The sequence below is a fragment of the Hypanus sabinus genome, chromosome 9 (genome assembly GCF_030144855.1).
Source record: "Hypanus sabinus isolate sHypSab1 chromosome 9, sHypSab1.hap1, whole genome shotgun sequence".
NCBI classification, from domain to species: Eukaryota; Metazoa; Chordata; class Chondrichthyes; order Myliobatiformes; family Dasyatidae; genus Hypanus; species Hypanus sabinus.
In genome coordinates, this window is record NC_082714.1 from 15397767 (window position 1) to 15421557 (window position 23791).

The window sequence follows — 23791 nt, forward strand, 5'->3', positions numbered from 1 at the left end:
ATGCTAATCATGTTTCGTTCTGTGTCTTTTGAAATCATACTACCACGGGTACGTTTGAACTTGTTGAGGTTGTCACTTTTCAATCCTGTAATTGAAACTAATTTGCTCAAGTGTTGTGGATAAAAAACATTTTATTAAAACAACGATCAACGTCGGCCTTGGCTTCAAGTTCACATTATGAGGGTGCAGAAATGTAACATGAAAGTGCCCCCACAGAGACACCAAGGCACAAGCTTAGAAGTAATTTGTCAGTGAAATAACACAATCTCTGTAGGGATCCATCAATAGCAACTCCTCATTACCTCCTCGGGAGTACTGGGAATAGGAATTAAATTCTGTCAAAGCCAGCAGAGTCCAAATCTAATTTTAAATAGATAATTAATTGTTCAATGATGCACTTAGAGGGGCCATCTTTGAGCAGTATATAAACAAAGTAGCTGTAATTATTCTCATAAGAATTTCAATTTCCTGGTCAATCTTTTAACTTCAAGCAATGATAAATTATCTGTTCATTTAACTAATTTACATTGCTGTGTGCAAGCTATGCCAAGCATGCAAATGTTTCTATTTATTCACAGAATGAAGGTATCACTGATTAGGCCTGCATTTGTTAATCATATCTGATTGTATTGAACTATGTGTATAGTCATAGAAAAGTACTGCACAGAAACAGGCCATTCAGCCCACATAGTCTGAGCTGAATCATTAATCTCCTTAGTCCCATCAATGACACCTGGACCACAGTTCTCCATACCCCTACCATCAGTGGAGTACAAATGGGACAACAGATAGACTTTAATGTGAACAACACAGGTTTTCCAACCATGATTCTCCTCTCCCTGCCCCCTTCCCACTCTCAGTCCACAGTAGAGATCCATATCAGAATCAGGTTTATCATCACTCACATGTAATGAAATTTGTGCTTTTTTTTGCGGCAGCAGTACAGTGCAATACATAAAATTAATAAAGTACTGTGCCTTAGGCACTCTATCTATTAATGTGCCTAAGACTTTTGCACAGTACTGCTGTTGTTGAAGACGTTAACCCAGAAAATTAAATTACCATTTCACAATCTAGTCCAAATAATGGACTGTTGTCAGTTACTTCAGTTGTGCATCCGCTCTGAATGAATTCTTCAGACCCTGGAAAACCTGAAACATTTTTGATATAAAAGTTCAGAATATATTTAGTAGTGATTTATACATTCTACACAGCAAAATATAGACAGTGGTAGTCATTTACAGAAGTGGTACATACACAACATAGTCAAATAGAATTGACCACATAATTCTTTTAACATTCAACATCTGTCAACAGGGTGAGAGTAAGCGAGCACAAAATAAATTCAGCTAAAGCAATTAATATCTTTGTTTCTGGCTTGATCACTATATTATTTAGCTACCAGGGGTCAGTGAAAAAGATTTTTGCAAGAGCAAATGACATTTAATCAACATTCCCTCTAATTTTTTTTCAGCTGCATGAATCAACAGTTGCTCTGAGCAAGAAATTTTTACACAACCTGAAAACTATGTGGCACTGTTTTTTTAAAAAAATATGAATATTATTAATATTTAGAATGAAATTTGAGAAATCTCATACTTTTGATTTTATTTATTAATTGCAGGATATAATGAAATACAGTATAACAAAGAAAATCTTTCACATTTCACAAACTTTTAAACTGAGACAGTGTCAGTGTTCAGTGGGCTGGCAGCTTATGGACAATGAACTATAGACTTCCATTCTGTGTTTATTGTTACAATTAGTGACAGTGTTGTAACTTGAAACACTGACAATGTAAATACATTCAAGCTCGAAAATATTCCAAAGTAAAGGCAGTGGTACATTTATTAGTTAGAAAATTTATGGATTATTTTCATTAACACATAATTACAGTGTATTTTATAATTTTATTAAGAGATTTCAAAATTGTATTAGCAGAATTTTAAGATCATACTAACATAAAAGAATATTCCAGTTGCACAGCAACAAAGGCTCCATGCGCAGGGGCACTGCAGTTACTGCGTGGCCACACACCCAGACAGCTTAAGAGTAAACAGTGTATTTAATAACTTTTTATGAAACTAATATAATCATAGAAGCTCAAATACCCAAGGTAAGAGTGGAAAGGGCCCAAAAATATCCAAGGTATTACTTTTAAGTGATATGCGGTATGATAGCATGGTGGTTAGTGATGTGCTTTACAGTGCCAGCTGTAAGATCAAGACCCAATTCTTGCCACTGTCAATAAGGAGTTTGTACATTCTCCCCGTGACCACATGGATTTCCACCAGGTGCTCTGGTTTCCTCCCACATTTCAAAGATGTACAGTTAAGTTTAGTGAATTGTGGGGCTGATAAATTGGCACATAGTGACATCCTTGGCGCAACAACTCACTTCACTGTATCATTTGATGTAAATGTGACAAGTAAAGCTAATCTCTCCCCATCACTGGGGCATAGGGCATCAACAGCAGCTCTCCAGAGTCCTTGGTCCTGTGCCAAAAGTTGAATTGACCCAGGCTTGGCTTCCACTTTCACCACACAACCTCATACATCTTCCCGGCGAAGATCTTTCCTCTGCCAGAGATGGGATCTGTGGAGTCTCTGTAGCTCTGGGCTTGTACGGGATGGGGTTGCTAACCACACGCCCAGCCCTTCTCCTTTCGCAGCCAGGCTTGGGACCATCCGTGGCTGAGTTCAAGTGATTGCACTACTACCAGGTAGTTTTCTACCAACCTGCCTCTGACAATAGAGGCTCACAACAAGACCCTGGAAAAACAGAGCACTTGCTGTGTCCCGAGAGTTCCTTTCAATTCTTGCGATCACCCCAGTCAAGATGTTCTCCGAGGGTTGACTATCGGTGGATTCTCAGGTGGCTGTAGAGGACAAACCAGGATCCACATATACTGGTACAGTACTGGACATGAGTAAATGGTGGCTGAGGTAGTAGTTGGGTCTTTCGGTTGTTCATCCTCTCCTTTCGCAACTGTAGCACATCGGATATCACTCCCATATAGTGCAGATCCCTCTTGAAAAGATTTCCTCCAGGTGCATCTATGGAGTGCAATGACTTCCCAGTTTTTAGATGCAATGTTAAATTCTTCAGGCCGATTTTTATGTCATCTTTTAAGTGTTTCCTCTGCCCACTGGTGGCTTGCTGACCTTCAATCAGCTGTGAGTCAAGGATCTGTTTGGGGAGACTTGAATGATGTGACCTATCCATCAGAGTTGTTGTTGCTATAACATGGTGGAGATACTGTTCATGTTGGCCTCCTCCAGAACACTGGTGTTAGCGTGCCTGTCCTTCCAGATGATCCTCAAAATCTTTACTCTGGTGGTATTGTTCCAGGGCTTTCAGATGTCTACTGTAGATGGTCCATGATTCAGCCAAGTATAGTATTGTTCTATAGGTCACAGTGGACCTGTAGGCCACTGTCTTCAAAGACTCTTCTTAATCTTGCATTAATTCCACTAGCACTACTCAGGCAGTAATTGATCTCTGAGTTGATGTTTGCTTTTGAGGAGAGAATGCTGCCAAGGTGGGAAAGTAGGGCAATTTTGTCAACTTTTATGGAGGGATTGATAAATGGCTGGCTGGGTGGTGGCTGATATAACACCTGTGTCTTTTTTTATATACTTTTTTTTATAAAAAAAAGAGCCCGGGCTCTATATGCCTTGGCAAAGACATTCAGGATACATTGGAAATCTTCTTCAGAGTCTACTGAAGCGTGTACGGTGTTGGCACCTGCACACTGTAGCTCTGTGACGGTGGTGGTACTGACCTTGTGCCTGGCTTTGAACCGGTTAAGGTTGAAAAGTCTGTTGTCCATTCCACACAATTGGGATTTCCTGTGGCAGGTCTTGACCAAGGAGGTGGCGGATGGCAAATAGGGTGGGCACAATAATACAGCCCTGCTGGGGCTCCTGTCTTGACAGTGAAGGGATCTGATTCAGTGCCACTATTACTGAGTGTTGTGGCTGACATGCCATCATGCTGTAGCCTCGGTATTCATGAGTACTTGTCAGGGCAGCCATCTCTTGACAGTATACGCCAGAGAGCTGGGTAGTGTACTGTGTGAAATGCTTCTGTCAAATTTATGAAAGCCAAGTACAAGTGTTGCCTTCGTTCACGGCATTTTTTCAGTAATTGGCGTGCCGTGAAGATCATGTCTGTGGTACCTCCAGATGTGTGGAACCCACATTGTGATTCAGGGAATACTTCTTCAGATAGTGGAAAGAGTCAGTTGACAAAGATGTGTGCAAGCTCTTTGTCTGTTGTTGACAGGAGGGAGATGCTGCTTAAATGCCACAACCCGTCCTGTCTCCCTTCCTGAATATGATCACTATTATAGCATCCCTGAGCTCTATTTCCTTGGCCTTCAAGAGCAAGGCACGTAGGTGGTGCAGGAGTGCTGCTCCACCTTCCTTAAAGATAGCTACTGGGATCCCTTAGACACCAGCGGCTTTGTTGCTTTTCAGGTTCCTGATGTGGACCACTTTTATACTGGGAAATTTCCCCATGTCTTCTCTCACAGGTCTCTGGATGATTTGGTTTGTAGCCTCTGGTTCAGCAGTGCTGTCATGGCTAAGAAGCTCTTGAAAGTGCTCTCTCCATCAATTGTTCTTTTCATCTGTTGAGCACAGGGGGTTTAATCCGAAGTAACTTCAACCACAGACTGCTTTGGCGGCACTGAAGAAGCCTCTTGTTTCACCAGAGTCTGCCAGTCTCTGGATTTCCAGGGCTTTCTCAGTCCACCAAGAATTCTTTAGCTCCCTTGCCCTGTGCTGGGCATTTGCCTTGGCAATGAAGTAAGCTTTTCATTTGAGAGCTACCATGACGAAGACAGACATTATTGTTGAAAATCATCATCCGTTGAATGTGTCAGCAGAGCCTTCCATTGACCGTGGAGAAGGATCTCAGACTTGCAAAAAGCATTGGCCAGGCAGTACTGATGTCTCCTACATGTTTATGAGACATGGATCACCTATGGCAGACACCTGAAAATGATGAAAACAAAACTAATACTGTCTCTGCAAACTCATCCAAAGTCACAGTGAATAAGTATCAGCATCCTCTCATAGACCAACCACCCCAGCAATGAGGTCAGCCAGCTCCACTGGGGTAGGCCATGTTACTTGCATGCCATTTCCACATTCCCAAAAAGACATGTGACAGTAGATTGGGAAGGCAGCTGGGGAAAAGATTCAAGGATGGAGGAAAGTAATAGGGAGATGCTGGAGTGACGGATGCATGCCAGGAGTGGTGGTAGAGGCAGGTATCTAAGGGACACTTGAGAGACTCTCAGATAGACATATGGATGAAAGAAAAATGAAAGGCTACGTGGGAGGAAAGGCTTAGATTGATCTTCGAGTGGGTTATAACGTCAGCATATCATCATGGACGAAACGCCTTGACAGTGCTGTAGTGTTCTACGTTCAAAGCCTCTTTGAAAAAAATGCAACACTTCCATTGTCACCTGAGAATTTATGGCCCATGTAGAGAATTGTGAACTTCAAGGTGATGCATCAGGAGTGCTTAAAAACTATACACCTTGTCAGCCATCTGTGGAAGTGTCTATGGCTCCTGTATAATAGTCACATCTGTACCCACACAGCCATGGTGGAAGCAGATCATTTTCAATCATAAGCCTGTAGAAAATAGATTAGAAATATACTCACCTGCAACAGGGTAACCATTTTGAATCATGTCTTCTTTACTGAGCAAGTAGCGAGTCAACCCTTGCTTTTCTCTGCCATATTTAATAATGATGGGATGATTATCAAGATCAGGTGATCCACAACTTTCATTCTCCGCCACAACGAAATGCCCATTCACAACAGGATTGCCTTAAATAAAAAGCAAAACTCCTTTAGTGATTTTACTGAATGTAAAAGTACCCACCTGATGTGACCTCAACTCCAAGTTCGATGTTCCCTTTTAAGATCATAGGATACATTTGTGTTTAATTTGACAATAATTTACAGTGAACAATTGCTACAGGGCTGGGTCTACCTCACAAATTACTATGGATATGCGGTGCTCGTTACTCGTGAAGCTGTGTGATTATCCTGAACAACCAGCAATGCAATTATTGTGGTACGGTAGCGTTATGTATGTGCTGAGCAAGAATGACAACAGGGTAGTGGATTAAACATTTTTACTGAGCCATATTAGTAATGGTATTTGGACAAGTTACAGTGCAGGAGCAACAAACTGAGTCTGCTGAGACGAAATTGTGTGCACTTGAATGCCAGTGCCAAAAGAGAGTGCCTCTGGCATGTCGAAGGCCCAACAGGCTTACCGCACAATCGACTGGCCACATGCCCACTTGCCATATACCCACAATCAACCTGATACGGCTCTGGTAGCACGATGACTAAATTACTGACCGTCAATGAAGAAGCCTGGATAATAATCTGATGACATTAGCTCTAATCTCACTGGGACCGGGAAGGTTCAAATTAATTTTAGTAAAAGTGCACTACTTAACGGTAACTATAAACCTATCAACTGTATGTAAAAACCTATCTGGTTCACTGACATAACCTCTCAGGCCTATGTGAGACTTCAGAGCCATATCAATGTGATTGAGTCTTCTCTGTCTTCTGGACAGCAAGCCACAGATTTAAAGGCCTTATCTCAAACTCCTACATGACATGGATTAAATTTAAAGAAAGGCCAAAATAGGATGAGATTCACAGAGCACTGAAACAGACTCTTTGGACCACTGTGTCTGTATCAGCCATGAAGTACTTAAGTACTTATCTGTAATAATCCACTTTTCTAGTATCCCACTCAAAGTTTTCTATGCAATAGCATTTCAATACTTCTTAAGTGTTTTAAGCATGCTTGTCACTACCACTCATCCATGCTGTGCATTCTATACTTCAACCACTGCTTGAGAAAAAGAAAACTTCTCAAACCCCCTAGCCCTTAACTTAAACTTGTGTGCCCTGATTATAGACAACATTCTGCCTCCTACCACCAAGTCAATTTTGGATGTTTGGTTTCAGTTTGCCAAATTGGCCTGGATCCCATCTGTACCTACTTTTTGAATTGGTCTCCTACGTGATACCTTATCAAATGCCTTTCTGAAGTCTATGCAGACTACATTGATGGATGTCATTAGTCAACTTGTTGAAAAATTAATTCAAATTAGTAGACAGGGCCTCTCTTCAGCAAAGCCATTCTTACTATCCCTGATCAAGTCCTGCCTCTCCAGGTGCAGAGAAAGCTGCGGCTCAGAATATTTTTCCATTACTTTCCTTACCATTGAGATTAGACTCACCAGACTAAAAATTTGTGGCTCATCTTCACTACCCCTCTTGACCAAAGGCATCACATTTGCCATTTTATGGCAATTATGGAATTGAAATTTTCTATCAGACCGGGTAATACCTGTTTAACAGCCAGGGATAGATCCCACCAGGCCCTGGGGATTTCTCCACCTTTTAAACCAGCTAGGATATCTCATATCTCCTCCTTTTTGGAGCAATTTTTTTTAAGGTTTCCATTACTGCTAAACCTGATTTTTCCTTTCCCATGGTAAATGTAGAAGTATTAACTTAAGATATCACCATTTTAACCTGTCTCCACATAAATGTTGAATTTTGGGGTCCTTCCCTGATTACCCTCTTGCTATTAATGAGATGAGTCAATAAAAAGTTTACTGAATTGAATGGAGTGTTGGTTGAATTAGTTCAATCTCACTTAGAGCCTCGAAATATGAGAATACACATGTGTTATTGGGTATTTCTTTTTGCATTCGTTCATTAAGCGCTACATTGTATGATGTGGCCGATCATGCTCTAATTATGACAATGACTGTTCTTGGCAAATTTTTCTATTTTAGTGGTTTTCCATTGACTTCTTCTGGGCCGTGTCTTTACAAGACAGGTGACCCCAGCCATTATCAATACTCTTCAAAGATTGTCTGCCTTAGTGTTAGAGGTTGCATAAGCAGGACTTGTGACAGGAAGGGGAGGAGGGCAGAGAAGAGAGCGGTAGTGATAGGGGATTCTATAGTCAGGGGGGTGGATAGGAGATTTTGTGGGGGAGATCGGGAGTCTCGGATGGTATGTTGCCTCCCTGGTGCCGGGGTTCGGGACATCTCGGATCGGGTGCAGGTTATTCTCGAGAGGGATGGCAAGAATCCAGATGTTGTGGTCCATGTAGGGACCAACGACGCAGGTAGGATGAGTGAGGGGGTCCTGCGTAGTGAGTTCAGGGAGTTAGGTGCGAAGCTGAAGGGCAGGACCTCCAGGGTAACAATCTCAGGATTGCTCCCTGTGCCACATGCGAGTGAGGCAAGGAACAGAAGGATTATACAGATTAATACATGGCTGAGAGGATGGTGCAGGAGGGAGAGCTTCAGGTTTTTAGATAATTGGGCTTTGTTCCAGGGAAGGTGGGATCTGTTCCGATGGGACGGTTTACACCTGAACTGGAGCGATACTAACATTCTTGCAGGAAAGTTTGCTAGTGCTTCTCAGGGGGTGTTTAAACTAAATTTGCAGGGGGCAGGGATCCAGAATGCGAGAGAGGATAGCGAGATGAAGAATAAAGGACAGGTGGGGACTACACGGTTCCGGAATATTAAGTGTGTAGTAGAGAAAGGAGAGGCGGAACAAGTGATAAGGAGGACACATGTACAGAGGGATGGTCTGACGGAACATGGAGTTAAATGTGCTGAAAGAATAAGTAAATTTAGAAAGGACAACAAAATTCAAGGGGTGTATAGCTCGAAGGGAGTTCGGGGAGCTGGCTAAGCACAATAGGCAGCGATTTAAAAAGAGAGAGGAGAAATGGGCTAAAAATTCTATATCTGAATGCATGAAGTGTCAGAAATAAGGTGGATGAGCTGGAAGCTCAGGTGTGAATGAGTAACTATGATGTTGTTGGGATAACGGAGCCATGGCTGCAGGGAGATCAGACCTGGGAAATGAATGTACAAGGATATACATGCTATCGTAGGGACAGAAATGTGGGCAAAGGGGGTGGGGTGGCCCTGTTGGTGAGGAATGAGATTCAGCCCTTTGCAAGGGGGGACATAGGATCAGGAGAAGTAGAGTCTGTGTGGATAGAACTGAGGGACAGTAAGGGCAAAAAGACCCTAATGGGTGTTGTCTACAGGCCACCAAACAGTAGCATGGATATTGGGTGCAAGTTGAATAGAAAGTTAACATTGGCATGTGGCAAAGGTAATGTCGCAGTAGTTATGGGGGATTTCAACATGCAGGTGAACTGAGAGAATCAGGTTGGTGCTGGACCCCAGGATAGGGAGTTTGTAGAGTGCCTACGGGATGCATTCTTGGAACAGCTTGTACAAGAGCCAACCAGGGTCAAGGCTATTCTGGATTTAGTCTTGTGTAATGAACAGGATTTGATAAGCGATCTTGAAGTAAAGGAACCATTAGGAGGTAGTGACCATAATATGATAAGATTTTATCTGCAATTTGAGAAGGATAAGGGAAGATCGGAGGTGTCAGTGTTGCAGATGAACAGGGGAAACTATGGAGCCATGAGGAGCTGGCGAAAGTTGACTGGACAGATAGCCTAGCAGAAAAGACAGTGGAACAGCAACGGCAGGCATTCTTGGGAATAATGCACAAGGTGCAAAATCAGTTCCTCCCCCGGAGAAGGAAGGATTCAAAGGGGGGAACGGGGCCACAGTGGTTGACAAAGGAAGTCAGAGATTGCATAGCATTAAAAAAAAGGAAATATGACAGAGCTAAGGTGAGTGGCAGGACAGATGATTGGGAAATTTTTAAGGAACAACAGAACTTAACTAAAAAGGCAATACGGGGAGAAAAAAATCAGGTACGAACGCAAGCTAGCCAGGAATATAAAGGAGGATAGCAAAAGCCTTTTTAGGTATGTGAAGAGAAAGAAAATAGTTAAGAACAATGTTGGGCCCTTGAAGAATGAATTGGGTGAAATTGTTATGGGAAACAGAGAAATGGCAGAAGAATTTAATAAGTACTTTAGATCTGTCTTCACTAGGGACGACACAAGCAATCTCCCAGATGGGCAGAGTAACAGAGGAAATGAAACAGATTGACATTACAAAGGAAACGGTGATGAGTAGACTGATGGGATTGAAGGCTGACAAATCCCCAGGTCCAGATGGTCTGCATCCTAGGGTACTAAAGGAGGTGGCCCCGGAAATTGCGGATGCATTGGTAATCATTTTCCAATGTTCCTTAGATTCAGGATCAGTTCCTGAGGATTGGAGAATGGCTAATGTTATCCCACTTTTTACGAAAGGAGGGAGGGAGAAAACAGAGAACTATTGTCCTGTCAGCCTAACATCAGTAGTGGGGAAGATGCTAGAGTCCATTATTAAAGATGAAATAGTGGCGTATCTAGATAGCAGTGATAGGACTGGGCCAAGCCAGCATGGATTTACCAAGGGCAAATCATGCTTGACTAATCTATTGGAGTTTTTCGAGGTTGTAACCAGGAAGTTAGACAAGGGAGATCCAGTGGATGTAGAATACATCGATTTTCAGAAGGCATTTGATAAGGTCCCACATAGGAGATTGGTGGGTAAAATCAGAGCTCATGGCATTGGGGGGAAGATATTGACATGGATAGAAAACTGGTTGGCAGATAGAAAGCAAAGGGTAATGGTGAATGGATGTTTCTCGGAATGGCAGGTGGTGACTAGTGGGGTGCCACAGGGCTCGGTATTGGGACCACAGCTGTTTACGATTTACATCAATGATTTAAATTAAGGCGTTGAGAATAACATCAGCAAGTTTGCTGATGATACTAAGCTGGGTGGCAGTGTGACATGTGATGAGGATGTTAGGAGAATTCAGGGTGACTTGGATAGGCTGAGTGAGTGGGCAGGTACTTGGCAGATGATATTTAATGTGAATAAGTGTGAGGTTATCCACTTTGGGAGTAAGAACAGGAAGGCAGTTTATTATCTGAACAGTGTAGAGTTAGGTAAGGGAGAAATACAAAGAGATCTAGGAGTCCTTGTTCATCAGTCACCGAAGGTGAATGAGCAAGTGCAGCAGGCAGTGAAGAAGGCTGATGGAATGTTGGCCTTTATTACAAAGGGAATTGAGTACAAAAGCAAGGAAATCCTTTTGCATTTGTACAAGGCCCTGGTGAGACCACACCTAGAGTATTGTGTACAGTTTTGGTCTGCAGGGTTAAGGAAGGACATCCTTGCTATAGAGGAAGTGCAGTGTAGATTCACGAGGTTAATCCCTGGGATGTCCGGACTGTCTTACGCAGAGAGGTTAGAGCCTGGGCTTGTACACGCTGGAATTAAGGAGATTGAGAGGGGACGCTGGAATTAAGGAGATTGAGAGGGGATCTGATTGCAACTTACAAGATTATTAAGGGATTGGACAAGATAGAGGCAGGAAATATGTTCCAGATGCTGGGAGAGTCCAGTACCAGAGGGCATGGTTTGAGAATAAGGGGTAGGTCATTTAGGACAGAGTTAAGGAAAAACTTCTTCTCCCAGAGAGTGTGGGGGTCTGGAATGCACTGCCTCGTAAGGCAGTGGAGGCCAATTCTCTGGATGCTTTCAAGAAGGAGCTAGATAGGTATCTTTTGGATAGTGGAATCAAGGGATATGGGGACAAGGCAGGAACCGGGTATCGATAGTAGATGATCAGCCATGATCTCAGAATGGCGGTGCAGGTGCGAAGGGCCGAAAGGTCTACTTCTGCACCTATTGTCTATATGCACCAGCTGCTCATCTGACCATCCACCACCTGCTTCCATGTCTTCATGTGACCCTGATCAGGTGGTGTCTAAGCAGGTGCTACACCTTGTCCAAGGGTGACTTGCACGCTAGTGGAGGAAGGAGGCCCTTACACTTCCTTTGGTGTATCTCCACCCTGCGACTCAATATCATTATCTTTTCTTATTGTTACTACTAGTTGCACTGTTACGTCCGTAGCCCCCTCCTTTGTGAGAATCACCAGATCACTGTTGGGTTGAGTCAAAAGGGGGGCCCAAGACATGGGGGGAGACGTGCAGGATGTCACGTTTCTCCCCCCCATAGCGATGTAAAGCTACGGGACATGGCACCATTGTCTCTTGGAGACAGATTTGTGGATTGAGATGCTCTGCTATGTGAATGCCCTCGGGCAAAGTGGGCTGGTTGAGGGAGAGATTGCATCATCCCCAACCTGATTGACATCTATGACCCTGCGAGTCAGAATAAAAGAGGGGCTGTAGGAACAACCCCTCAAACGCACCAGAAGAAATGTTAAGCGACCACGTAACAGCAGACGGTCATCGGAAACCAAGCCATCTGCGTTCAATTCCGTGGCTGGAATTGGTGGCTGAAACCACGGAAAACGGCTTTTTAGCTAACAACGGGGAAAGCCGCTCCCCTGACTCAACGGATTGACATCATAAAAGACTTGGGCAAGTTTAAACGCCTCCCTCTCTTGAACCCAAAACGCTGCAGCCTGAATGAACTAATGACTTTTATATTTCCATCGGACAATACATTATCCCCTAGACAACGATAGAGTAACGTTTTATTGGTTATGATCATACCTGCGCTTTAGATGTAGTATTGACGACGTATATTATCTGTATGTTTGCATTAATCTTAATTTTGTGCCCCTTTATCAATAAATAATTAAAAAAAATAGTACCATCAGACTTCAACGGACCTCTCTATCTTTGCTGGTAAGTGATCCAGTTACGGGAATTCGTAACAACACAATCTGATTTTCTAGCTTAGAGCATTAGACTTGCACACTACATTATCTTTTGTTAACACTATAGCGACAAATGTTCTTAGTTCAGTTGAGGGGCTTCCTATGTCACATCACGAAGCAGTAATATGTTGGTGTGGAACTGGGCCAAACCAGGTGAGATTTATTTCTTATCTTGAAGAATAATGACGCAATGAGAATTTCTTCAGATAACAGCTCAAGAAAATTTGCATAACAAATTAACAAAATGCATACAAGAATCTTTTATGAGGCTATTTCATTACCATTGCCTATTAATCCCTTGTATTCACATGATGGCGTGTTCTTGATTCCAAAGATACGATGCAGAAAATCCTGAGAAGGAGGGGGCATGCTAAATCTCTGGAAAGAAATAAAGATGTGAGTAAGAGTGGTAAAGGATTATCAAAGCATTTTAATCGTCTTCTGAGTACTGGGCATAAACTGCAAAGAATTGTTTGTTTTACTGTGACTATTTTCTAATGCCTTCCTGTAAGGTACAAGTTAATATTCAGTGTAGTTAGAGTGCAATTCAATAAGACTTTGCAGCTTTTAGGCACTTGGGCAAGCAGTCAATGTATTAACGTATGAATGTATGAGGAGCATTTAATAGTTGTACTCACTGGAGTTTAGAAGAACGGGCAGAGGATGATTACATTGAAACCTACAGAATATTGAAAGTCCCAAGTAGAGTAGATATGGAGAGGATGTTTTCTATAGTAGAGGAGTCTAGGCACAGACTCAGAATACAAGGAAGTCCCTTTACAGCAGAGATGAGAAGGAATTTCTTTAGCCAGAGAGTGGTGAATCTGTGGAATTCACTGCCACAGACTGCCGTGGAGAACAAATTATCGGGTAAATTTAAAGTGCAGATTGATGGGTTCTTGAATTGTAAGGGCATCAAAGGAGAAAGGGGTTGAGAGAGATAATATATCAGCTATGACAGAATGGCGGAGCAGACTCGATGCACCAAAAGGCATAATTCTGTTGCTATGTTTTTTTGGGCTTATTTGAATGGATACGGGATTAATGAAAGAAAATTTCTCCTAGTAAAAAATCCAGCCAATCTTAAAGAATGGCAGAGAAGGCACATTGAGCTGAAAGGCCTTCTCCCACTCCAACTTCCTATGTTTGTAATCACACCTGCTAATCCAGAATCAAGTTCAAATTGTGTATCTTCCATTGGGGAAACTTAACTTCAGTTGATTAAACAAATGCAGAATTGGTAATGTAGCAAAATTGACCACTAAAACTAATGAATTATGCAAACCCATTCTGGTTCACTGATTTCCTTTAAGGAAAAAAATCAATTTGCATTGCCTTCACAACGTTTCTTAAATATAAACCACTCAATAGTATCAAAACAGCACTTGCACTTTATCTTTGCCATTCATCTAACCTCCTAAGTCAGCAATTTGCTCTCAGTTGCAAGAAGTTCAATATTAATTAATTGTCCTTAATAAGGGACTTACAGCAACTGCCTTCTACAAGCCCGCATAAAATCCAAGTATATACATTCCCATGTCTATTGCATTACTCGCATCTTCAAATAATTCAGTCAACTTCACTTGACAGGGTCTTCCATAGAAAGACCATGAACAACTGAATTTTCGAAGAGTTCAGTATCAATCCTCAATTTCCTTTCACAAATGTCAGATTAATGGTTTCATAATTCCCTTAATTCTCTTTTATATTTCTTAAATAGCAGAGCAAGACATGCAATTTTGCAAGTAAAGGAAAATGTGATCGATTGCCTTGCCCGGAACTGTCCAAGCCCTCTAAGCTAAGTTCATTAATGATAAACACCAGAGATTCTGCAGATGCTGGAAATCCAGAATAACACACTCAAAATGCTGGAGGAACTCAGCAGGTCAGGCAGCACATATGGAACGGAATAGAGAGTCGACACTTCGGGCCGAGACCCTTCATCAGGACTGGAGAAGGATGAAGAAAGGGGAGAGGGGAAGGATTACAAGCTGAGGAAGTTAATAGGTGAAGCCAGGTGAGGGGAAAGGCAAGTGGGTGAGATCATTCAGTGGTTGAGATCATTATTCAAGTTCAACCATACATGTATATAGGCAAACGCAACAGTGTTCCTCTGGGGCCAAAGTGCAAAACACATTACCAACAGCACACAGCAAATATGGTTACAATTTCAGAAAAACATACAGTCACAAAGAAAAAGAAAAATATAGCCCAAGTCCCTGAATGGCATGACTGCAGATTGTCTGGTCTAACTTGTTCTTCCACTGAGTGAACACTAGAGACAGCATTCATAAGCCGAATTAGGCCTTTCAGCTTATCGAGTCTGCTCGCCATTCTACCATGGCTGATTTATTATCCCTCTCAACCCCATTCTTCAGCCTTCTCCCCAAAACCCTTGATGCCTTGAACCTATCAAATTCTGCATTAAATATACCAAATTACATGATTTCCACAAGCGTCTGTGGCAATGAATTACGCAGATTCACCACCCCTGGACAACAGAAATTCCTCCTCATCCTTGTTCTAAAGGGATGTCTTTTAATTCTAAGGCTGTGCCATCTGGTCCTTGACCCACACACTATAGGAAACATCTTCTCCACATCCACTCTATGTAGACCTTTCAATATCCTATAGATTTCATTTTTCTAAACTTCAGAGAGTACAGGCTTACAGCCATCTAACGCTCCTCATATGTTAACCCTTGATGTTCTCAATCACTGTTTAAGTAGAATTATTCAAAAATGCAAATTAAACAAAATGAAGCAAATATAAAGCACTGTATTAGAACTTAAGAAGCATTTCAATGGTAAAAATGTGACACATTTTGCAGCATGGAGTGGTTAAACTAAATCAAACTGACATATTACGGGAGATCAGAGGAAACAACACTAAAGAGAAATTTATGGAGATTTATATGGACCAGTTGGATAAAATGTAATAACCCAAATACCTACCCATTTGAACCTTTTCCTCAGCTGTTTAAATTGGAGATAGTATCTGTAGAAGTGCATCTGACTTGCACCATGTAGAACAATGACTGCTGCTCCTTTAGTTTGATTTTGCCCATGGATCTGGCACCAACTGTAGGAAGACAACCAGGGCAGTAAGAAAAGGTATTTTCCAATTTGTCTGCAATATTCTCCAAAGTAGGACATTAGAAGAAAATTTCTTTATGTCTAAAGAGTGACCTTTATACAGAAAGGTGCCAAATGATGGCCAGCAATATCATAAAGGATTCCACCTTCTGGAGGGAATTCCTCTCTCCTTTGCATTGTTCACCCCAGAGGTTTCTGCTTCCCTCCCTCTCCCTGCTCCCTGTTCAGCCAACCCTACTCTTGGACTGTTGTCCCACTCCCATTGGGGGGGGGGGGGGGGAGGCTAGGTAACATCCATGCCAGGATCACCAGCCTCAGAAACAGCTACTTCCCCCAAGCAGTGAAGCTGATCAACACCTCCACCCATTAAACCACATCAACACACCCCCCCCCACCACTTCTTTATTGTTTCCTGTCAGTCACATTATGTACAGTCGATGTACATAAAATATCAAATGTATTTATTATGTTTTTTATTACACTGTTCTTTATCTTATTGTGTTGCAACAATTATTTTGCTCTCCTTTACACTTGTGTACTGGAAATGACATTAAACCACCTTGAATCTTACTCTGCAGCTGATCACACAAGGACAGTACTGTATTTGAATATGTACAGTAAGGTTTCAATGTAAGCCGAGTGATAGGGCTGTTCTGGTAATAGAAATTCACCCTTAAAGAATTCACAAATCACTACCCTAAATTTGAGATATAGAACAGAATTGGCTCTCGTGGAACCTGTGTGTCAGTTATTAATTTTATCCTCGGTTCCCATTTTGTGGTGCAAATGGAGATGATGTAGCCTCACTTTAGAGAAAAGTCATGATATGTCTGGGAACAACCATCCTGTAATGTGGGGGTTGCCTATAATCCTCTATCTGACCATGGGAAAAACCAGGTAATGCTTCCTATGCTCTCACAGGACCCACCAGGGCTCCTATTCCTGCAAGCCCCTGTAACCTACTGGGTACTCCGGAGAATTGATGATAATACCCTACGACATCTTAGAAATATGAAGTAAGTGTTAGGATATTAATCAAGGATCAATTTTATTCATTGTATGCATTTACATGTATTAGGAATTTGCTGTGGTGTGTTGGCATGACGTGCAACAAATAACATCAACATTCAACAATTATAAAGAAAAGAATAATATAATAATTAAGAATTAATATAGAAAGCCAATAAAGTTAGAGGTTAAAGGACAGATATAATAAAAAGTAAATAAATACTAGCATGCATTTACAATAGAGGTTTAAAGAGTCTACAGTTCAGTGATGGGGATAATAGATAGAGTGGGGTGGGGGCAGGGGGCTAACTCGAATTGTTGATCAGATTAATTGCCTGGGAGAAGAAACATTTAAGATGGTGTGAAATTATTGTTTTAATAGCTTGATTGTGCTTTCCAGAAGGGAGCTGTTTGCAGAAGGAAGTTTGCAGGATGGGTAGTGTCCACAATGCATTGTAGAAGCATTGCTTCTTTGTAGAACATCCAGTAGTCTGGAAAATCTACTGTTACCAGTGAAATGCCATGTATGGCAGATTATTGTAGTTTTACTTCAAATGGAAAGTTGTATCTTATTTTCAAATATTCAAAATTCAATAATACTCTAGGACATAATATTCACTATTTGCTTGTAACATCATTAACTTTGATTATTGTTGTTGGAAATATTAGAACAGATAATCGAAAGTAGGTAACTAAAATCTTTGTTGAAGGAGGATGTATCAAGCACCATCTTTACGAGGAGAGGCAGAGGGTTAAGGCGAGCCTTGGCATATGAAAGCACATCTGCAAATACTGAAACAACCATAATTCAGGGGTGGTGGAAGAAATGATCCTAGAATTAAAGGAACATGTGTCTTATAACATAAGGAGGTTACAGATATAGGGAGTGACAAGACCATGGAGGCACCTGAAACAATGGGTGGGAATGGCACCAGCAAGCCAATACATACACAGGGGATGGGATACTGGTTAATGGGACAGCGAGAGCCGGGTTGTAGAATTTTTTGATTACATCAGTTTTACAAATAGCACTGTAGATTGAAGGTGTCTGCCGATGAGAACTTTGAATTAGCGAAACCTGGAGACAACAAGGGTATAAATAAAGGTGTTCAGCAGCAGATGAGCTCAGATGTGTGATGTGGCCCAGCAACATTATATTCAATTTACAAACAAATGTTATCAGGAACCTTCCAGTGAATTATTAGTTATCCAAATTTAGAAATAAAAACAAAATGTGAGAACCTCAGTGACCAAACAGCATCCACATGGGATGAGTTGACTTTTGAGGTCGACTTCTTTATCAATGACTTATTCCTCAAGTCCAGTGCTAATGTCAAAGAAATTAAAGTCCTTATCTAACATTATATCAATACTAAAATCGCAAAATTCATATTCCATAAAGTCGCATATAACTTATTGCTTAAAATCTACCAACACTCTTACATTATTGATATTAATGTTAGATATCAACACAGCATGAAAAAATATTTAAAGCAATTCTAGAACTTGCTAAACAGTAAAAAAGAGAAAACTATTCAATATCAAATTATATGCTATTACACATCCATACTTGCATCATTCCACAGATGCGCAGAAGAGAGCATTCTACCATGCTGCATCACTGCTTGGTTTGGAAACTGCTCTGCTCAACGCGAGTTGGAAAAGGACAAGCAACATCATGAAGGATCCTACCCACCCTGCTCATGGACTGTTTGTCCCACTCCCATCAGGGAGGAGGCTATGTGAAACCACACTAGGACCACCAGACTCAAAAGTAAGTTACTTTCCCCAAGTACTAAGGCTGATCAGCACCTTCACCCACTCACTCCACCACTACTTCATTATTTTCTATCAGTCACCTTACATACAGATTACCATTACTTTATAGACATACAATCAATCTATGCTATCTTATGTATTTATGCTTAATGTTTTTTAAAATTTTACTTGTTTTCTTTTTCTTTGGTGTTGTTTTTCGTGCTGCATTGGATCTGGAGTAACAATATTTTGTTCTCTTTACACTGTATTCAGAAAATGACATAAAACAATCTAAAATTAAATAGCTTCCCATTAAAGACACAGGGAGGTATACCTGACTACTAAACATTTGGGGAAAATCAGTTTGCATTACCTGGGTGGGGAAATTCTCGTTTCTCTTGATACTGAATAACTTATTAGCTCCCAAAGCTGCTCATGAGTAATGGCACTGTGGTTACTGTTGGACTTGAGAGTGAAAATTGATACTTCCTAAGAAACAAGGAAAAATTATTCAGAAAGCGAACTTGCAAAATATTGTCAAATGATAATTTATTTCTTTAATATTAGTACATTAGAAACATGCACTTAGTGGCCACATTATTAGTTATAGCAGTTCAGCTGCTTATTAATGCGAATATCTGATCAGCCAATCATGTGGCAGCAACCTGATGTATAAAAGCATGTAGACATGGTCAAACATCAGAGTGAGGAAGAAACGTGATCTAAGTGAGTTTCACTTGTGGAATGTCTGTTGGTGACAGAGGGATGGTTTGAGTATCTCAGAAACTGAAGATCTCCGGGGATTTTCATGCACAGAAGTCTCTTGAGTTTACAGAGAATGGTGCGAGAAATAAAAGACATACAGTGAGTGGCCGCTCTGCAGGTGAAGATGAGGTCAGAGGAGAATGGCCAGACTGGTTCAAGCTGACGGGAAGGTGGCTTAAATAGCCAAATGTCAAACCTTGAAGTGGATAGTCTAGAGCAGCAGAAGACAACACCAGGTTCCACTCCTCTACTTAGTACAGCGGGCATGGAGTGCACATGCCTTAAAACAGTAATTCTAAACAGCATTGTGAAGTGTGTTGTCACACATTGTGGAGATTGTAGTTACTGCAGTGAATTCATCAATTTAGAACCTCTAACGTAAGAGATACAAGAAGAAGAAAATAAACTTTCCTATTATCAGGGTAACATGACCCTGGGAAGATTTCCTAATTCCTGAATGATGCAACTAGGAAGCCAACAGAATAACAAAATGGAAAATCTTTCTAGACCTAGAGACTGCCTTGCGAAGATAAGATTCTCAATCTATGGAAACGAGTAAAGAGTTGATGTTTTGGGCCGAGATCCTTCATCAGGACTTGTGCCAGCACATTATATTACTTTGCACTTTCTGCACTGCCATGCATTTGATAATTCAACCACCATGTCTCGATCCTCTTGAAGATTATCATTTCTCTTCCAAATCTATGCTATTAACAAATTCTGAAATTATTCCCTCACATCCCAGCACATCCTCAGACTATGTTGGTACCAAATCCAGGAGTTTTGATGTACATGCAACAAATAAAGTTAATCTTTATAAGTCTTCAACATTTATCAGGAAACACACTGAATGATTCTGTATTGCATTATATATTGGCAAAATCAAAGGTATACAATTGCAATTGAACAGCTCACTACAAAAGGAGCTGTATTTATAATTTACACACCTTTTGCTCTTCTGGAGTATGTTTGATGCCATTTTCCACAGTGCTTCCACTTTGGACCTTGATTCTCTTGCACTTGCCTGCTTCTAACTTCTTCTCACCCAGTCCTTTGCGTTTGCAGACTCTAGGAACGTTAGTAGCCATCTGACCGATTTTACAACTGTGACGCTATGAAGAAACATAGTTTCGCCCAAGTTAACCACAGAATCAAATCAGTTCAATAAGGAAGAGAATGCAAATCTAAATTATAAAGTAATATATCATGGAAACAGGGCCTACAACCCAAGTCATCCATACTAACCAGGCTAGTCCAACTTGCCTGCATTTGCCTCATATCTCTCGGATTCTTTCAGACCCATATCAATAAGATTTAAAGAGTACAAAGAAAATTTATAAGGCTGTTGCTGGGATTGCGGACCTGAATTATAGGGAAAAGTTGAATGGGTTTTGACTTTATTCCCTAGAATGTAGGAAATGAGGGTGATCTGACAGAGGTATACAAAATTATCAGGGGTTTAGGTAGGGTAAATGCAAGAACTAGAGGTCGTGAGTTAAAGGTGAAATGCTTAAGGGCGACATGGCAGTGTGTCGGTTAGCGTGACCCTGTTACAACTTGGAGCATCAGAGTTTAGAGTTCAATTCCAACGCCATCTGTAAGGAGTTTGTACCTTCTCCCCGTGACTGCTTGGGTTTCCTTTGAGTGCTTCTGTTTCCTCCCATGGTCCATACCAGTTAATTTGTCATTGTAAATTGTCCTGTGATTTAGGCTCGTGTTAAGTAGGCAGGCTGCTGAGTGACACGGCTTGTTGGGCAGGAAGGGCCTGCTCCACACTATATCTCTAACTAAATTAAAAATAAAAAAACTTCCTTCACTCAGGAGTTGGTGAGAGTGTAGAACAAGCTGCCAGCAGAAGTGGTGGAGGATTTGATTTCAATAGTTAGGAGAAATCGCGACACCCAGGTACATGGAAGGGAGGGGTATGAAGGGCGACAGCCCAGCTACAGGTCAATGGAACTAGGCAGAATAATAGTTTGGCATGCACAAAATGGGCTAAAGGGCCTGTTTCTGTGCTGTAGTGTTCTATGACTCCATGTACCTTTCCACAAGTTTTTAAAGAAATTGTAACTTTACTCTCCTTTACGATTTCCTCTGGCAGCTGATTGAAAGAAATCATTGAAAGGTTTATATTTTGAATGTACAGGAATTCCAATGATCAACAATGACTTACATGCTTGCTGTAAAGCTGGAGAATGGCAGCCATCAATGGACTCAGCCACCAAAATTAATTATCAAACTGCTGATACCAAATCAATAATTTTCCAAGGTAATCTTTTATTTTAGGAAATATTAGACAAAAGTCAGAAATTAATTGAAATAGTGCATTTTCCCACCATAATATATGTTAGTAAATATGTTAAATGTGTCACAATTGAAGTTAGATGATTGTTGATTCAATTGTTGGATGTTTGTTAGTCTGTGTGTAGTTTTTCATTAATTCTATTCTGTTCTACTGTGAATGCCAGCAAGAAAATGAATCTCAAGGTAGCATATGATGACATCTATGTACTTTGATAATAAATTTACTTTGAACTTTTGAACTTTGAGATTTAACAGGAAAGATGGAAAGGAGCAAAATCTGTCAGACATGGTACTTAAGTAAAAATCTTTTACAACTAAATTATCCATTTCACCAAGTTTCATGGATATCAAATTGTGATACAGTTCCAAAGAACACATTTTTTCTGAACCTGAAGCACAAGGCACACTGGAACATTAATTCAACTTTTGACCTGCCCTGTGTAAGGTAATTTTGATTAGAGATATACAGAGAATGACAATGGACCCCAGCATCCCAGACCACAAGGACCTCAATCCCATGATACATGAACCTTGTAGAAGCTGTGTGATCAGTACCTGTATCAGCCCAAACTATAATCCTTCTCAGCTTCTCACTGTCTCTGGGCAAAGGCCAAGCAGGTGAATGTGCCAGAGGGTCACCATCATCAAGTAGTCAATGCAAAGGACACTAGTTACACGAGCCTTATATCCACTGGAAGAGTGGAGGTGGAAATAAAATGACTTCCATCTGGTCACAGTCTAGGACAAGAAGAAAATGCTGAAAACAGTCAGCAAGAAAGACAGTATTCATGAAGAGAGAAAGAGAATTAATCTTGCAGGTTCAAGACCTTTCGTCAAAACCAAATGTTGACTCTGTTCCTGCCTCCAGAAATGCTGCCGGGCCTACTAAGTACTTCCAGCATTTTACATTTTATTTCAGACTCCAGCATCCGGAGGGGGGGGGTGTGTGTGTGTGTGTGTGTGTGTGTGTGTGTGTGTGTGTGTATATATCCTGTCCCTCTGGTATTCCCCCCAGTTTTTCTTCCTTCTATGACCTTCTGTCCTCTCCTATTAGATTCCCCCCTCTCCAGTCCTGCTGAAGGGTCTCGGCCCAAAACCAGTACTCTTTTTCCATGGATGCTGCCTGTTCTGAGTTCCTCCAGCATTTTGTGTGTGTTCCTTGGATTTCCAACATCTGCAGATTTTCCCTTGTGATGTAAATCCCTTGGTTTGTCCACACACTGCTCCTGGCTAGCCCATGTTTCTGTTGAAATATAGTGCTGAGTGGTTGCATTTTGGACTTGCAAACTCTTTGAGTTATGAATAGTTCTCAGGAACGGAACCACACACAAAAGAGCTGGATGAACTCAGTCAGCATCTACAGAGATGAGTGGACTGTTGGCATTTCAGATCAAGACCTTTCATCAGCACCCAGGAACAAAACCCTGTCATAACTTGGGGAGGAACTATACAATGATCATTGGTTCCAACACACCCCTGGGCCAGTGATCAGAGAAAGATGAGACCACTCAGCCCCTCAATCCTATCACCCATTCAATGAGCACAGCTAATCCCTTCTATGCCAATTCACCCTGGCACTCAACTCCCCAATAATGATTTATTCACCTCTTATTTAACCACTCCCAAAGATATAGACAATGCTACCTGTTATTTTCCAGCAGGCTCCCATACTGTCAGATCTGAGAAGCGGTGTAAGGCCGTAAGACACAGGAGCAGAATTAGGCCAATTGGCTCATCGTCTGCTCCGCCATTCGATCATGCCTGATGTATTTACCCCTCTTAACCCCAATTCTCCCTGTAACCTCGACATCTCTACTAATCAAGAGCCTTCAACCTCCGCTTTAAATACACCCAATGAATTAGCTTCACAGCCGTCAGTGGCAGTGAATTCCACAGATTTACCATCCTCTGACTAAAGAAGTTCCTCCGTATCTCCGTTCTGTTGGGGCGTCCACTCTACGCAGGACTTTCAGTAACCGGTAAGTTTCGATGAGTTTTAGTCATCTCTCTGAACTCCAGACCCAGAGAGCATTTAAACGCTGCTCGTACAGTAACCCTCCTCACTCCCGTGATCATTCTCATAAACCATCCCGGGGCCCCCTGACCCTGAGCGCTCCCCTCCCGGATTTCAGCACTGACCAACACAGCGGGACAGAC

General features: G+C 41.5%; 1 protein-coding gene across 8 annotated transcripts in view; it reads right to left on the reverse strand.

Moving 5' to 3' along the window:
• The window catches only part of LOC132399115 (RNA exonuclease 5-like), a 62843-nt gene that overhangs the window by 38985 nt on the left and 67 nt on the right, over positions 1 to 23791 (reverse strand). For 3 of the 8 annotated variants that reach the window (XM_059979100.1, XM_059979099.1, XM_059979093.1), the window contains exons 1-7: positions 23537 to 23789; positions 20278 to 20442; positions 18939 to 19054; positions 15659 to 15785; positions 12986 to 13082; positions 5682 to 5849; positions 1063 to 1151 (exon numbers count right to left, since the gene is read on the reverse strand). In XM_059979100.1, coding sequence (XP_059835083.1) covers positions 1063 to 1151; positions 5682 to 5849; positions 12986 to 13082; positions 15659 to 15785; positions 18939 to 19054; positions 20278 to 20442; positions 23537 to 23539 — 765 coding nt within the window. In that variant the 5' untranslated portion in view covers positions 23540 to 23789. Of the gene's footprint in view, positions 1 to 1062; positions 1152 to 5681; positions 5850 to 12985; positions 13083 to 15658; positions 15789 to 18938; positions 19055 to 20277; positions 20443 to 22189; positions 22509 to 23278; positions 23497 to 23536; positions 23790 to 23791 lie in introns of those variants that run through there. The other 5 variants (XM_059979095.1, XM_059979096.1, XM_059979094.1 and 2 more) reach the window with 5 other exon arrangements.